Source organism: Panthera tigris, chromosome A2, assembly GCF_018350195.1.
Source record: "Panthera tigris isolate Pti1 chromosome A2, P.tigris_Pti1_mat1.1, whole genome shotgun sequence".
Lineage (NCBI taxonomy): Eukaryota > Metazoa > Chordata > Mammalia > Carnivora > Felidae > Panthera > Panthera tigris.
In genome coordinates, this window is record NC_056661.1 from 19,558,244 (window position 1) to 19,575,051 (window position 16,808).

The following is a 16,808-nucleotide window of genomic DNA, read 5'->3' on the forward strand; positions in this document are numbered from 1 at the left end:
CCCTCCGCTGGCGCGCGACGGCGGCGCGTGAGCTCGCGCGCGGGCTCGGGGGGCGCGAGCCCGGGCAGCGCGAGCCCCCGCGCGCCGGGAGTGGCGCATGCGCGGCCGTCCTGCGAGCCCGCTGAGGCGAGCCGAACCGCGGCGGCGCCGGGAGCAGAACAGCGGAGCTGTGAGGGACCGAGCGGCGGCGCGGGAGCAGCGGCGACGGACAGGTGGAGAGACCTCGCCCGCGCCTCCCGGGACTGCTGGGCCGCTCGCGGGAGCCTCGCGGTTCGGACGTGGCGGCAGCGGCATCCCGGACGGCCTGTGAGGGATGCGCCGCCCACTACCCCGCGCCGCCTGACCGCCCCCGCTTCGGCTTGCGGTGCGCCACAGCCGGGCCCGCGGCCGTCCCCGCCGCGCTGTCGCCCGGCCGCCGCGCCCGCGGGGCCGCGCCCGGCCTGGCCATGTGGACCCCCACGGAGGAGGAGAAATACGGCGTAGGTAGGTGAGGCTCCGGCCTGGCCACAGCAGGGGTCCCAGGGACGCGCCCTTGCTCTGGGCCCCGTAGCGGCCCCGCCTCGATTCGCGCCCGCGCGCTCCCGCCCCTGCCCGCAGGCTGCGCGGCCTCGGCGCGGGGCGGGCGCGGCGGGGGCGGCGGGGGCGGCGGGGCGTGTGGCGCTGGGGTGGGAGCGGGCCTCCGGCAGTGGGGAGGGCGGCAGGGGGCGCTGGCGGTGCGGCCTCGGCAGGTGCGGCGGGCCGGAGGGGCGGGCACGGTGGGCTGGGCCCCTGTGGCAGTGTGAGGTTTCTGGTGTGGGGTACAGGGCAGTTTTACCCAAGAAGCCAAATCCTGAGAGTCTTGTTTTCTCCGCACCCAATCTCAGTTTTAGCGAGTTTCCGCACCTGAGTTGCTGAGCCCGATGACTGTTTATTTTTTGGACTGGAACCTTTCAAATGGATAAAAAACGTTGACATCATTTTTCCAGCTCAAAATTTTGTAGACATTTGACTGCAAGTGTTTGGTCTGTTTTAATTTGTTCTGCATTCAGTATTAGAAATAATTACTTCACACTGGGAAGTGTTTTTGGACATGTCTCAATGTTACGTTTAGTGTGTGTATATAGTACGGTGTCGTTAAAAACAAAAACACCCAACAAACCTGCTTTCAGGTGAGACTGTTATTCATCTTAGAATCCTCTTTTTATCTTACAAGTGTTAAACTCCAGAAGCTAAATGATTCTTGTAACATTAAACTTCTTTAAAAAGAATGAATATTCAGTAATACAAAGGGTTGAATGTTAGTTTTCCTTTTAATAATGCTAGTGTTTTGTGGCAATAACATGATAGAGCTCAGCCACAATGCATTATTGTAAGTCCTGTGCCATCTTATTGGGTTAAAAACAGATTTAAAAGGTTGAGTGTACAGGTTCCCCTACCTCCCAACTTGTAATGGAAAACTATGGATGGGGAAATCTCTCTAAACATAGATTTTTATTTCTCATGTTTTTTTTCACCTCAGCTCAATCAAGATTTAACTCACAGTTCACTACGAAATAACTTAAAAAAATTTTAATAAGAAATTTATTGTCAAATTGGTTTCCATACAACACCCAGTGCTCATCCCAACAGGTGCCCTCCTCAAATGCCTATCACCCACCCTCCCCTCCTTCCCACCCCCCATCAACTCTCAGTTTATTCTCAGTTTTTAAGAGTCTCTTATGGGAGCGAAATAACTTTTTAAACTGGCAGTAGTAACAAACATTTAGGAATACAATCAGGCAAGTTATGTGAAAATTGAATTTATTGAAATTTAAGGACCTGCAGAGAGATCTTCTATGTTGGTATAAAATCCTGTTTTGAAAGGTAACTTTCCAAAGTTTTTAATTAGCTGTGCTACAATGGCATGATAGTATGCTAGCATGGAAGCGATAAAAGAAGCCCTATTGCTTGAGTCTCTGTTGAGAAGGAATTGGGAAATGATGCAAAGAGCCAGGATTTGCCTCTGGGGACATTTTACCTTTTCTCTTAGTTCTCTAAATACTATATATATATATATATATATATATATATATATGTATGTATTTTCCATGAAATGAAGAGTTGATGGTTTATCTTCTCCATAACTTGCTTTCAGAACTGCTGAACTAGGATAACAAATAATTGATGTGAAAGTGGCACCTAAGTGATAATTCCTTCTGGGAAAGAATCCTTGAGTAGGAGAGTTAGCAGATTTCTGAGTCCTGGCTTCTCTTTACTGGTGTGGTGGGCAAGTTAATATCATTTTCTTAATGTGTAAATTGGGGATAATATTTACCTACAGGGTTGTGAAAATCAAATGAAAGCATACCAGATGCTTAATAAATGTTAATTTCTTCTTTTCCCTGTAGTACTCAGAGTAATAATAATACCAGGTATTTCCTCTGATGTGTTAGTTCTTAGAAGGACACAGTGCAGGGTAATCAAGATAGGCATATGTGAATCTCCAGGCACTAGGATTTGGTGTGTGATTTAATCAGGAAGATGGAATGAAATTCTTGCATTCTTAGGACTGTGGGTTTATCTTTAGAAAAATGGTTATTTCCCGTGGAGAGGACACAGCATTGGGCACAGGGAAGGACCTAAATGCTTTGTAAATGAGAGATGTTGTTATTCTGAAGATATTAGCAGTTGTGATTTAGCGTACTTTAGATGCTTTTCCTGCCAAACAAGGCATCTCTTTTCCTACTTTCTCTCACAGCTTTGTTCTACTGTCCCTTCCTCAGTTATGGTCTGAAAGTTCTTGTAGAAATTGTTCAAAACTCAGGGTACATCTCTTTCCGTAAGCACGTTAGGACTCTTAGGCTTTTTATTTAGTAAAATCCGGTTCAGCCTATAAAGTAGCTTAAATGTTATACTTACAATAAGAAAAATAGTCAATCAAAAATAGTGTGTTAGCTGCATTATTTAATTGCTAGTTTGAAAATCTATTATCATTATTCCTAGGAGGTAGTATTTTGAGTGTCAGCTTTGATTTTTATGACCAACTTGGAGCATAGGTTTCTATCTCTGCTTGCTTTGCCAATCCATAATCCTTACAGCAAGGAGGGAAAACTTGTACCTACTCCCTACCAATTTGGAGAAACTGCTTGGATGTTAGTGAGGGAAAAAGTCCCCTGTTGCAGCATTGCAAAGGATTTTTTTTCCATTGCAGCTATTCATCTGTATTTGACATTGGTAAGGTGTTTGAGATTCTGTAGAAACATTTTACTTTAGCTTTTTTTTTTTTTTTTTAATACAGGAATTCTATACAGGTTACAACATTTTCAAATTATTTGATTTATTCACCTAGAACTAGGTGATAAATGAGCTTCTATTCATTGTAATATTCTGTGGTTGACTTTAGAGGAAGGGGAGAAAACTGTTCTTTTTTGAGGTTTAGTCTTGGGTCAGTCACCATGTTGCTGGGGATTCTTACTTAATGTTATACCATATAGAGTCCCAGAGCAGTTCTAATGTTATCTTCATCATACAGATGAAGAAACTGGATCTCAGAGGTGGTTAGTCCTTTTTTGTCCTTCAACAATTGAATATTCTCTTTATTTTTCTTCTTGGCAATGGGCAATATTTTGTGATACGTTTGGCTTTTTTGCTATCCTTCTTTAGTATTAAAGTGGCTGTTTTTTACTGAACCCGTTAGCCATGTTTTGACTCTTTATGTCTCTTTCCCTCTGAGATTCTGTTTTCCTTTCTGTTGCCATGAATGCTTAGAAAGCCCTGTATCTTTCCATTCTTTACTTTACATTTCCAAGAAGCTTCCTCTTCTAAAATGCATTAGGTGAGAACAGTCCACCTATTTTTGTGAAATAGTTGTCTTTTCCCATATTGATGGCACCCAAACTACCCAATATAGAAACCAAAGATCAAGAAAATACTTTTCTCATCCTCTGACAGCAGCAGCAGCAAACACTGATAACAAAACAAGAATGTTTATAATTAACTTCTAAAATAGAATAGCAGCAAAAGTTTGAATACATATGTACTAGTTTGTCATCTTAGGGCTGGAAGCTTGCCTCAGGTCATTATCTTGTTTATTCTGCTGTCATAAGGTAATTTTTTTTTAATAACTCAGGGCATTTGTTGTTTATTTCCTAATCCACACTTAGTAAATAAACCATGACAGTTTTTCCTCATCACCAACCAGAATACCTGATATTTTAGTTTTGTAATGTTATATTTATTTTTATCTTGTATAAAAAGTAATTCATATTTTCTGCCTTACTTTTACCAGATTTCCTTTTGCTTGATTTTTCCCAGATAGAACAAAAAAACACTTTTAAAAAAAAGCCCTGGGTCCTTAAAAGAAATTTACCTTGTAAAGATCCTGTGGTGCAGAGGCATCTGAAGGCGGAGAAGGAATAGGTTGATGAAACCAGATTGGAAAGAACCAGTGATCACAAAATTTCACTAAATCTGTTGGTAAATAGGCTAAAATAGGCTACAGTTCAGTGAAATAGTGCAAAGGCAGTGGGCTTTTTAGTTACTTGTTCCATGAGGGAATCCCAGTGTTTGAAACCTCTGTAAGGGCTCCATACCTCTCAGAGGTAAAGGCATCTACTAGGGATAGAGAATATATCATATACCCAGGACTTTATTTTGTTTTAAAAAATGAGGATGTGCTTGATGTTTTATGATTGGGGTTTAGTGTTTACAGGGAGCTTCCACATTATGATTCTACTTGAGCCTTACACCATAATATGTCCTCTTCCCTCTTTTTGAAACAGGTGGGAAAGAAACTTTAGCTGAGAGGAGTTAGGGACTGATCTAGGGAATTTAAGTCAGTTAGTGCTGAGTTGAGATTTGAACGTAGAACTTTGGGAGTCTAAGCCACAGCTTCTTTTATTACATCATGTTGCTTCTGAAAGGACTTTGTCAGTAGCGTATATCTGTGGCTCAAAAGATAAGGCATTCTTGTGGTGCCTGAGTGGCTCAGTCAGTTAAGTGTCTGACTTTGGCTCAGGTCATGATCTCACAGTTTGTGGGTTGGAGCCCATGTCGGGCTCTGTGCTGACAGCTCAGAGCCTGGAGCCTGCTTCAGATTCTGTGTCTCCCTCTCTCTGCCCCTCCCCTGCTTGCGCGCGCGCTCTCTCTCTCTCTCAAAAATAAATAAACATTAAAAAAAAAGACTACATAGTATTTATTGTTCTGCTTCTAATTGTAAAGATTTGCATTGGTAATGAATACACATTTAGGACATGACAAGTCAGAAGCACGTTTTTAAAGAGCTCTGAAGGATATGTTCGCTTTTTTAAAGACACTATTAGCTGAGAGGAAAGAAGTTGAGTTTGGCAAATATTTATTGAGTGCCTTTTCAAACCAAGAGGTCTTTTTTTTTTTTTTAATTTTTTTAACGTTTATTTAAAAAACTTTTTTTTAATGTTTATTTATTTTTGAGACAGAGAGAGACACAGCATGAGCAGGGAAGGGGCAGAGAGAGAGGGAGACACGGAATGTGATGCAGGCTCCAGGCTCTGAACTGTCAGCACAGAGCCCGACGCGGGGCTCAAACTCACGAACTGTGAGATTGTGACCTGAGCCGAAGTTGGACGCTTAACCGACTGAGCCACCCAGGTGCCCCTAACGTTTATTTATTTTTTAGAGAAAGACAGAGTATGAATAGGGGAGGGTCAGAAAGAGAGGGAGACACAGAATCTGAAACAGGCTCCAGGCTCTGAGCTGTCAGCACAGAGCCCGATGTGGGCCTCGAACTCACAGACCGCGAGATCATGACCTGAGCTGAAGTCGGACACTTAACCGACTGAGCCACGCAGCTGCCCCAACATTTAAAAAATACATTTTTTTAAATGTTTTATTTATTTTTGAGAGAGACAGAGTGCAAGCAGGGGAGGGGCAGAGAGAGAGGGAGACACAGAATTGGAAGTAGGCTCCAGGCTCCGAGCTGTCAGCATAGAGCCTGATGTGGGGCTTGAACTCACAGACCATGAGATCATGACGTGAGCTGAAGTTGGATGCTTAACCGACTGAGCCACCCAGGTGCCCTACCACTTAATAGAAAAGTCACTATGCAACAATATTCTGTAGTCTATTCAAATATTACAGTTCATTTTATCATGCAGTGTTAAGGGGCGCCTGTGTGGCTCAGTCGGTTGAGTGTCGGACTTCGGCTCAGGTCATGATCTTGCGGTTGATGAGTTCGAGCCCTGCCTCGGGCTCTGTGCTGACAGCTCAGAGCATGGAGCCTGCTTCAGATTCTGTGTCTCCTCTTTCTCAGCTGCTCCCCTGCTCATGCTCTGTCTCTCTCTGTCGCAAAAATAAGTAAACATTAAACAAAAATTATCATGCAGTGTTAAAAGAGAATGTGCTTTAGAAACATTAAACTAAATTGTAAACATGACACCTTTTTCTGTTTAGCAATTTTAGACATATTTGGAAACGTAACAGTCTCAAGATAATGGTCATTGAAGTTAGAGGTTGAAAGTACTTTATATATATTCATATCATATTTTTACATTGGTGCTAATTTTTATTTTTAATAGTTTGTATTTTGAATCTTTCTTTTGAAATCTGTGTCTTTATTCTTGATGATAAGAATGATCTGAAATTATTCCCAGTGTGTAAGCATTATTGGATATGCTATATTAGGGTTTTAATTCTAACATTATGCTTTTACTCTAATGAACAAACCTGTTTATGATTTTGCTCTCGACTCTTGCATAACCCCTTTTGACACATTTTGTATGGAAAAGCAAGATTTTTTTTTCACATAAAGCCTCAAGGAACTTAAAAAAGTCTTCAAAAATACATTGCCATATTATTTTAGCTGTGGTCCAGGTACTTGCAGTTGATTTGCTATATCACACAGTAGGATACTCTAGTAGAAATAATTACTATGTTGGGAAATGTCATTCAGAAGCTTCCTGTTTTCCTACTTTTCTGCAGTGGAATAAAATCTCAGCCTCCTGCTTCCATCTGTTTCTCCTTCTCTCTTCGAAACTCATTCATGAGCTCTTACTCACTGGTGAGTGAGAACCAAAACTGATGGAAGAATTAGTGTATGATGAATGCAGAACTTTGTATTATAGACTTAGTAACATACCTCAGATAGATGTGCATTTGGCCTTTATTCAGATTCATCTAGTGAAAAGCCCTAACCACTTTTCGGGACAGCCCTATTTTATTGTTTCGAGAGCTGTAATTCGAACATTCTTCCTTACTGAATAGACTCCCTATAATTTCTTAGAAGTCTGTGTTCTGTGCCTATATTTAAATAACTTGCCTCATAGCCCTTCAGTAGTTTATAACATTTTAGAATTGTAAGGCATTTTAGAGATACGTGGGTTTCAGGCTCTAGAACTAAGTAAGTCTAGTTGGAATAGCTGACATTCATTAAGTGTTTACCACATGCCTAGCACTTTCATGTTATGGCTCAAATTTGCTTTTCAGCCTCATCTGCTGACCTACTGGTACTTTATAATTTAGTGGAACTGAACTTTCACCAAGTCTTTCAATCTCGACTTAATTACACTAGTGCTGTCATGTGCCGGGACTATTTGTCACCCATTAAGTACTTGTTATTTACTGCATCATGTCTCATTCATATTATTCCTTTTATGTGGGGTCTTTTACCTCCTCCATCTCTCAGAGTTTTTCCTGCCTAGCTAGGCTCCTTTCATATATTGTTATCTTTGTAAATCTTTTTAGACCCTTGACCCTCTCTTTCTCCAATTAGATAGATTTTGTTCTTTTAAGTTCATAAAACTTTGTACTTTATAGTGGTATATTTATTTTGTCCTCTTCCACTAGACTAATGTGTTTCCAATTTTTTACTATGCCCTACAATAAGAAGTACATTTAAAGTTGCTATCTCTGGGGTGCCTGGGTGGCTGTAGGTTTGGCTAAGTATTTCAGTTCAGGTAATGATCTCGCTGCTCGTGGGTTTGAGCCCCACATCGGGCTCTGTGCTGACAGCTTTGAGTCTGGAGCCTGCTTTGGATTCTGTCTCCCTCTCTGTCCCCGCACTTATGCTCTCTCTCTCTCAAAAATAAATAAACATTAAAAACAAAATTGCTATCTCTTGTGTGTGTATCTACACATACATAGACTTGTATACACATATATGAAAAAGTTAAAAGTTTTATGATATAGTACTGTGTACTTTGTACAGTGTACTCTGATATTTTCTGTTAAGTGAGAAGTATTGGTGGCAGCTCACTCAATGGATCTTGTGACCCATGGTTAAAAAAAAACACTGCTTTAGGCTATAAACTCTTAAAAGTAGGGATTGTGCCAAATTTATCTTTGTATTCTTGGCAGATATAACTCAGTGCCAGGCATGTAGAAGGTTTTAAAGCTTGATTTTTGGACTTTTGAGCTACCATCTCACACTAATTACTCATACTGAAGTTATAGCAATTAAAACCTAGATTTTATTTTACATGAACTGAAGTCAAGTCTCTTCCATCCTGAACTTGTACAATTGGTAATAAATATAAATGTAAAATTATTAGTTTTATTTAAAAAAGATTTTATATTTATTTCCATTACATTTCATCAAAGGGGAGCATATTTGATTTACCCCTATTGGTCCTAAGTTGGTAGGGGGCTAAACGTATTTGGCTCAGCAGTACAGCCTGTCAGGTCTTTTTGAAGTTTGAATTTTCAATGTCACATATTATTTTTTCTTTGAACCTTTATCTACCCAATTGACAAATTTGTTTTCTTTTTCCAAGTGGTTGGTAAAAGGGTTGAACAGAATCAGAAAAAAATGTTATCTAGTGGGAAATGTCTAGTTTATAGACAAATATATTTTGCTATTTTGAACACAAATAATCTGAATGACTTATTGACATTTTATGAAATTGCCAGCTGTGCCACTTTTGTGAACCTATTCGTGTTTGGGATTAGGGTGGGCTCATAGCCAGATTGTGGTTCATAACCAAGGGGGAAAGATGTTGCTAAAGAGGTCTGTGTGGCCTTATATTTAAGTGTGGAGAACAAAGAAATTATAGCACTAGAAAGATGTTAAGTCCATTTTCATCTTCTGTATGAAATTTCATGTACATTTCATGTACAGGAGGAAGGGTGGCCCCAAACTTTTCTTGAGTTTTGTTTTTGATATTCTCTTCACATTCGCTATACTCTAGATATGCTGGACAACTCATCCTTTTTCCAGACAGGTTTATAACTGTCCTACCTTTGTCACTTTGCTTAGATTCTTATACTATGACAGGAATGCAATGATTACCTTTCTCTGCCTGGGAAATGGCAACTTAAAAAGCTCAAATGTCATCCCTTTGATGCCTTCCCAGCTCTGCCGGATATAAATAAGCACTGTTGCTTGCTCCTACAGCAGTTGGTACCAACCTTTGGTATGGCACTTATCCCTTTAGATGCTTAATTACATCTCTTTACCTTGGGGAATTAAGCTTCTCTAGGACAAGGGACTTTATCTTCATGTTTGTAACCCCAGGACCTAGCAAATAGTGAGTGATCAATAAATGCTTAATTAGGATTCCAATCTAGTGAAGAATTTTATTTTGCTTTGTTAATCCTTATAGTATTTTATTTTTTTCCCAGTAAAAACTTTTAGTTTTATTAAATAATAGTTAAGAAAATCTATGCCAAATGGAGCTATGTTTTAAGTAGTGCTATGTTTTAAGTCAAATGCTATGAATCATTACCTTTCACTGATCAAGTGACCTTCAAGGTGTTTTACCTCTACAGAACCCTTCTCCTTAGTTCTATAAACTCACAGTATGTCCAGGATTGTTTATATAAAACTAAACCTTAATGAAAAATAGTTTCTTTCCTCTCTTAATATTCTTTTTTAAAAAATAATTTACATCCAAATTAGTTAGCGTATAGTGCAACAATGATTTCAGGAGTAGATTCCTTAGTGCCCCTTACCTATTTAGCCCATCCCCCTTCCCACAACCCCTCCAGTAACCCTCAGTTTGTTCTCCATATTTATGAGTCTCTTATGTTTTGTCCCCCTCCCTGTTTTTATATTATTTTTGTTTCCCTTCCCTTATGTTCATCTGTTTTGTCTCTTGAAGACCTCATATGAGTGAAATCATATGATATTTGTCTTTCTCTGACTGACTAATTTCACTTAGCATAATACCCTCCAATTCCATCCACATAGTTGAAAATGGCAAGATTTCATTCTTTTTGATTGCCGAGTAATACTCCATTGTATGTATGTATGTATGTGTATGTATGTGTATATATATATATATGTATGTATATATGTATATATATGTATATATGTATATACACACACACACACACACACACACACACACCACATCTTCTTTATCCATTCATCCGTCGATGGACATTGGGCTCTTTCCATACTTTGGCTGTTGTTGATAGTGCTGCTATAAACATTGGGGTGCATGTGTCCTTTCAAAACAGCACACCTGTATCCCTTGGGTAAACACCTGGTAGTGCAATTGCTGGGTCATAGGGTAGTTCTATTTTTAGTTTTTTGAGGAACCTCCATACTGTTTTCCAGAGTGTCTGCACCAGCTTGCATTCCCAATCCTGATAGTACTTTTTTTTATTTTTTTATTTTTATTTTTTAATTTTTTTCAATATATGAAATTTATTGTCAAATTGGTTTCCGTACAACACCCAGTGCTCATCCCAAAAGGTGCCCTCCTCAATACCCATCACCCACCCTCCCCTCCCTCCCACCCCCTATCAACCCTCAGTTTGTTCTCAGTTTTTAAGAGTCTCTTATGCTTTGGCTCTCTCTCCCACTCTAACCTCTTTTTTTTCTTTTTTTTTTTTTCCTTCCCCTCCCCCATAGGTTTCTGTTAAGTTTCTCAGGATCCACATAAGAGTGAAACCATATGGTATCTGTCTTTCTCTGTATGGCTTAATTCACTTAGCATCACACTCTCCAGTTCCATCCACGTTGCTACAAAGGGCCATATTTCATTCTTTCTCACTGCCATGTAGCACTCCATTGTGTATATAAACCACAATTTCTTTATCCATTCATCAGTTGATGGACATTTAGGCTCTTTCCATAATTTGGCTATTGTTGAGAGTGCTGCTATAAACATTGGGGTACAAGTGCCCCTATGCATCCTGATAGTATTTTAATTTTTTTTTTTAACGTTTATTTATTTTTGAGACAGAGAGAGACAGAGCATGAACGGGGGAGGGGCAGAGAGAGAGGGAGACACAGAATTGGAAGCAGGCTCCAGGCTCTGAGCCATCAGCCCAGAGCCTGATGCGGGGCTAGAACTCACGGACCGCGAGATCGTGACCTGAGCCGAAGTCGGACACCTAACCGACCGAGCCACCCAGGCGCCCCGTCCTGATAGTATTTTAAAAGTCAAGCTCTAAATCTGATAATATTTAGTTGTTAGAATTTTGTGCCATCATGAATACACTTTTTTCCCCTCTTATCCTTTCTATTTCTTGACCCTTTAGGAAGGTTTACTGCTGAGTTCAAATGACTGACTTTGGGTGGCAGCCTTAGAATTCCAGTATGAATCCATTTCACCTAGAATTTCACAGTTATCACAACAATGATTCAGAAGTCTTGTAGCAGGTAATTGGGTGTACTTTGAAATTACCCCAACAATTCTTCTTTCATTTGACACCTTTGGGGAAGCTGTGTTTTGGATGAGTGACTTTTCTAGAGAACTCAAGGTTAAACCTTTAAAAGCACCAAGAAAAGATTTTGTCTTTTTGTTGTTGTTGTTGTTGGAATTTTTTTCTGAAATGTAATGTATTCTTCCCTGTATTGTGAATTCAGTATGTGGAATACATTTAAGCTTTCTCTTTTTCTGTGTAATAATTTTCCTTTTGAGTACATTATATATGTATGTTCATTAGAGAAATGTCAGTAAATATAGAAAAATACACACAAAAAGAAAATAAGGATGATATCTTACTTTTGGTACCCACACATAATCCCTCTCAACATATTAGTGTATCTTTCTAGTCTTTTTCTATAAACACATTTAAGTAGACATTTTTAAATAAATTTAAGGCCATACTGTATATATTGTCCTATAATCTTTTATTTTAAATGTATTATACTATGAACCTTTTCTTATGTCTGGCATGTTCATTGTTTTAATGACTGCTGTTCCATAATATGGATATACTATAATTTACCTAGCCTCCTACTTCTAAACAGTTGGTTGCTTGAAACTAACTATTGCCAGGACAGTGAGGGTTCTTATTTCTCTGTACCCTTGTCACCTTAGGACATTATTTCCTCCACAGATTTGCGTTTTTCAAAAATTCAAAATTGATACATGCTTGAAAGGAATAAATCTTTAAGCATTGCAAAAATAAAGTGTTCCCTATTGCCAGTTCAACTTCTTGGGCATCAGTTATTTAACTGAACTTTCTGACTATTTGATATTATTAATAGAAACAAATGATTATGATGCTAATGCAGTGATACTTGTTTACTTCCTCACTGAAATCCCTAATTCTACTTAGTGATTCTCTTGTTTGCTCCTTTTCTCATCTGATTGTGATGCTCTTAGGGAATTTGGGGTGATATGTGGGACTCTGACTCACTATCAATGACTTGAAATATGTATTTAATTTTTTTTGTATCTCTGTACATTCCTTTTCTTGGTAGATACTTTGAGTATTATCCTTTTCTTTTTCTTACTGGTTAGCCACTCATTGCTGTTCTGTTTCTGTCCCCAGCTATACACTTGCAAGCTAGAACTGAATTGAACTTGTTCAAGGGAAATTGGGTAATCAACTGTGTGAAGAACTAAAGTGGCTTCTCTCTTTTTTGGAGTGAGAGTCAGTGCCTTTATGATAGATTCAGTCCTGCTGAAAGAACTTTCTGACTCATGGTCAAGATGGGGCTCTATAGGAAGGCTCATCTTTGGAACAGAGGCAGTGCTGTGAGAGTGACAGACCTGATGCATATTTGGTCTGTGCAGAGGGCACTTTCCCTGTGAATGGCTGTTATAGACATGACATGACCTGGTAGTGCTGCAACCATTTTGTTGTCATGAGGAGAGCCAGGAAGGAGGGGTTTTGTTTTACTTTTAGGTCTGGGAAAGGGATTAAAAAGCATTATGGTTTGAGGGAAAGAACCTTTGGAAAATAAAATCTTTTGATACATTTAAACATTGAAATATTAAACAATTTTTAAATGTTTATTTTTATTATTTTTTAATATGAAATTTATTGTCAAATTGGTTTCCATACAACACCCAGTGCTCATCCCAACAGGTGTCCTCCTCAATGCCCATCACCCATCCCCCCCCTCCCTCCCACCCCCTATCAACCCTCAGTTTATTCTTAGTTTTTAAGAGTCTCTTATGGTTTATTTATTTTTGAGAGAGAGAGAGAGAAAGACAGCATGAGCAGGGGAGGGCGGAGAGGGAGGAAGACAAAGAATCCAGAACAGGCTCCAGGCTCTGAGCTGTTTGCACAGAGCCTGATGTGGGGCTCTGTACCATGAGATCATAACCTGAGTCGAAGTTGGATGCTCAATGGACTGAGCCACCCAGGCGCATATTGAACATATTGAAATATTTAAGCTCTAATGAGACAGTGGTATATGACTATAAGTAATGATACTGTGTTTGTCCCACAGAGCACTCATTGTTTTTATTGATTTGCTTTCTCAGATGCTGTAGCAGGTTTCTGTGTTAGTAATGATCTATTTTTTTTTATTTTTATTTTTTAAATTTTTTTAAACTTTTATTTATTTTTGAGACAGAGAGAGACAGAGCATGAATGGGGGAGGGGCAGAGAGAGAGGGAAACACAGAATCGGAAGCAGGCTCCGGGCTCTGAGCCATCAGCCCAGAGCCCGACGCGGGGCTCGAACTCATGGACCGCGAGATCGTGACCTGAGCTGAAGTCGGCTGCTTAACCGACTGAGCCACCCAGGCGCCCCAGTAATGATCTATTTTAATTGGTCAATTCTTCACCTCAATATTTAAAAATTATTTTTATTATGGTAAAATACATTTTACTCATTTTAAGTGTACAATTCAGTGTCATTAAATACATATAAGTTGTTGTATAATCATCACTATTCTTTATTTCCAGAACTTTTTGATCATCTCAAACAGAAAGTCTATACCTCTTCCTACATCTCTTGGAAAACTTTATTTTACTTTGTGTCTCCATGAATTGGACTATTCCAGAAACTTTATATAAATAGAATCATACAGTATTTGTCCTTTTGTTCCTGGCTTATGTTACTTATAGCATAAGGTTTTCAAGGTTCATTTGTGTTGTAGCATATTTCAGAATTTCATTTCTTTTTATGACTGAATAATATTCCATTTTATGTGTATATATGACTTTTTTTATCCATTCATCTGTTGATGTACAATTGGGTTGTTTCCATCTTTTGGCTCTTGTGAATAAAGCTGCTGTATGAACACTGGTGTGTAAGAACACTTAGTGTGCAGGAAGAGTCCTTTTCTTTTTTTTAATATTTGTTTTTGATAGCGAGAGAGAGAGTGCACACATGCATCTGCACAAATTGGGGAGGGGCAGGGAGAGAGGGAGGGAGACAGAGGATCTGAAGCAGGCTCTGCGCTGACAGCAGAGAGCCAGATGTGGGACTCAAACTCATGAACTGCTAGATCATGACTTGAGCTGAAGTTGGATGCTTAACCCAGGTGCCCCTTGAATCCTTATTTTCAATTCCCTTGGGTATGTACCTAGGCTTGGAATTGCTGGATCAAATAGTAATTCCATGTTTAACTTTTTGAGAAATTGCCAAACTGTTTTCCACACCAGCTATGCCATTTTACATTACTAGCAGCAGTGTGTGAGGGTTCCACATCTCTACCAACATTTCTTTTTTAAAAAAAATTTATTTATTTAAATTCAAGTCTGTTAACATACAGTGTAGTATTGGTTTCAAGAGTAGAACCCAGTGATTCATCACTTACATATAATACCCAGTGCTCATCTCAACAAGTGTCCTCCCTAATGTCCATCACCCACCTAGCCCATCCCCCCATCCAGCTCCCTTCCAGCAACCCTCAGTTTGTTCTCTGTGGTTAAGAGTCTCTTACGGTTTGCTTCCCTCTCTCTTTTTCTTTTTTATCTTTTTTTTTCCTTCCCTTCCCCTATGTTCATCTGTTCTGTTTCTTAAATTCCACATATGAGTGAAATTATAATTTGTCTTTCTCTGACTTATTTTGCTTAGCATACTACACTCTGGTTCCATCAACATTGTTTCAAATGGCAGGGTTTCATTCTTTTTGATTGCTGAATAGTATCCCATTGTATATATATATACCACGTCTTCCTTTTTTTTAAATTTTATTTTTAATTAAAAATTTTTAAATATTTTTATTTATTTTTGAGAGAGAGACAGAATGCAAGTAGGTTAGGGGCAGAGAGAGAGGGAGACACAGAATCTGAAGCAGGTTCCAGGCTCTGAGCTGTCAGCACAGAGCCTGATGCGGGGCTTGAACCCACGAACCGTGAGATCATGACCTGAGCTGAAAAGTCAGGCGCTCAACCGACTGAGCCACCCAGGCGCCCCTATTTTTTAAAATTTACATCCAAATTAGTTAGCATATAATGCGACAATGATTTCAGGAGTAGATTCCTTAGTGCCCCTTACCCATTTAGCCCATCCCCCTTCCACAACCCCTCCAGCAACCCTCAGTGTTCTCCATATTTATGAGTCTCTTCTGTTTTGTCCTCCTCCCTATTTTTATATTATTTTTGTTTCCCTTTCCTTATGTTCATCTGTTTTGTCTCTTAAAGTTCTCATATGAGTGAAGTCATATGATTTTTGTCTTTCTCTGACTAATTTCACTTAGCATAATACCCTCCAATTCCATCGATGTAGTTGCAAATGGCAAGATTTCATTCTTTTTGATTGCCGAGTAATACTCCATTGTGTGTGTGTGTGTGTGTGTGTGTGTGTGTGTGTGTGTGTGTGTGTATACACACACAACACATTTTCTTTATCCATTCATCCATCAATGGACATTTGGGCTCTTTCCATACTTTGGCTATTGTTGATAGTGCCGCTATAAACATGGGGGTGTGTGTGTCCCTTCGAAACAGCACACCTGTCTCCTGTACCACGTCTTCTGTATCCATTCATCAGTCAATGGACATCTGAATTCTTTCCATAATTGGGCTATTGTTGATAGTGCTGCTGTAAACATTGGGGTGCCTGTGTCCCTTCGAGTCAGCATTTTTGTATACTTTAGATAAATCTATTTTTTATTTTTTGAGGAACCTCCATACTGTTTTCTAGAGCAGCTACACCAGTTTGCATTCCCACCAACAGTGCAAAAGTGTTCCTTTTTCTCTGCATCCTTGCCAATATCTGTTGTTTCCTGAGTTGTTAATTTTAGCCATTCTGACAGGTGTGAGGTGGTATCTCATTGTGGTTTTGATGTGTATTTCCCTGACGATGAGTGATGTTGAGAATCTTTTAATGTGTCTGTTAGCCATCTGGATGTCTTCTTTGGAAAAGTATTCATGTCTTCTGCCATTTCTTGACTACATTATTTGTTTTCTTGGGTGTTGAGTTTGATAATTTCTTTATAGATTTTGGATACTAACCCATTATCTGATATCTAATTTGTAAGTATCTTCTCCCATTCTGTAAGCTGCCTTTGAGTTTTGTGGATTGTTCCTTTGTTGTGCAGAAGTTTTATCTTGATGAGGTCCCAGTAGTTCATTTTTGCTTTTATTTCCCTTGCCTCCAGAGACACGTTTAGTAAGAAGTTGCTGTGGCCAAGGTCAAAGAGGTTGTTGCCTGTTTTCTCCTCTAGGATTTTGATGGTGTCCTGTCTCACATTTAGGTCTTTCATCCATTTTGAGTTTATTTTTGTGAATGGT

General features: G+C 39.5%; 1 protein-coding gene across 1 annotated transcript in view; it reads left to right on the plus strand.

Annotated features, from left to right (window-relative positions):
• The first annotated feature begins 419 nt into the window (after window positions 1–419).
• Window positions 420–16,808, plus strand: part of DOCK3 (dedicator of cytokinesis 3) — a 579,897-nt gene continuing 563,508 nt past the window's right edge. The window contains exon 1 of the mRNA XM_042979031.1: window positions 420–483. Within this exon, the coding sequence (XP_042834965.1) occupies window positions 447–483 (37 nt within the window). The 5' untranslated portion in view covers window positions 420–446. The remainder of the gene's footprint in view (window positions 484–16,808) is intronic.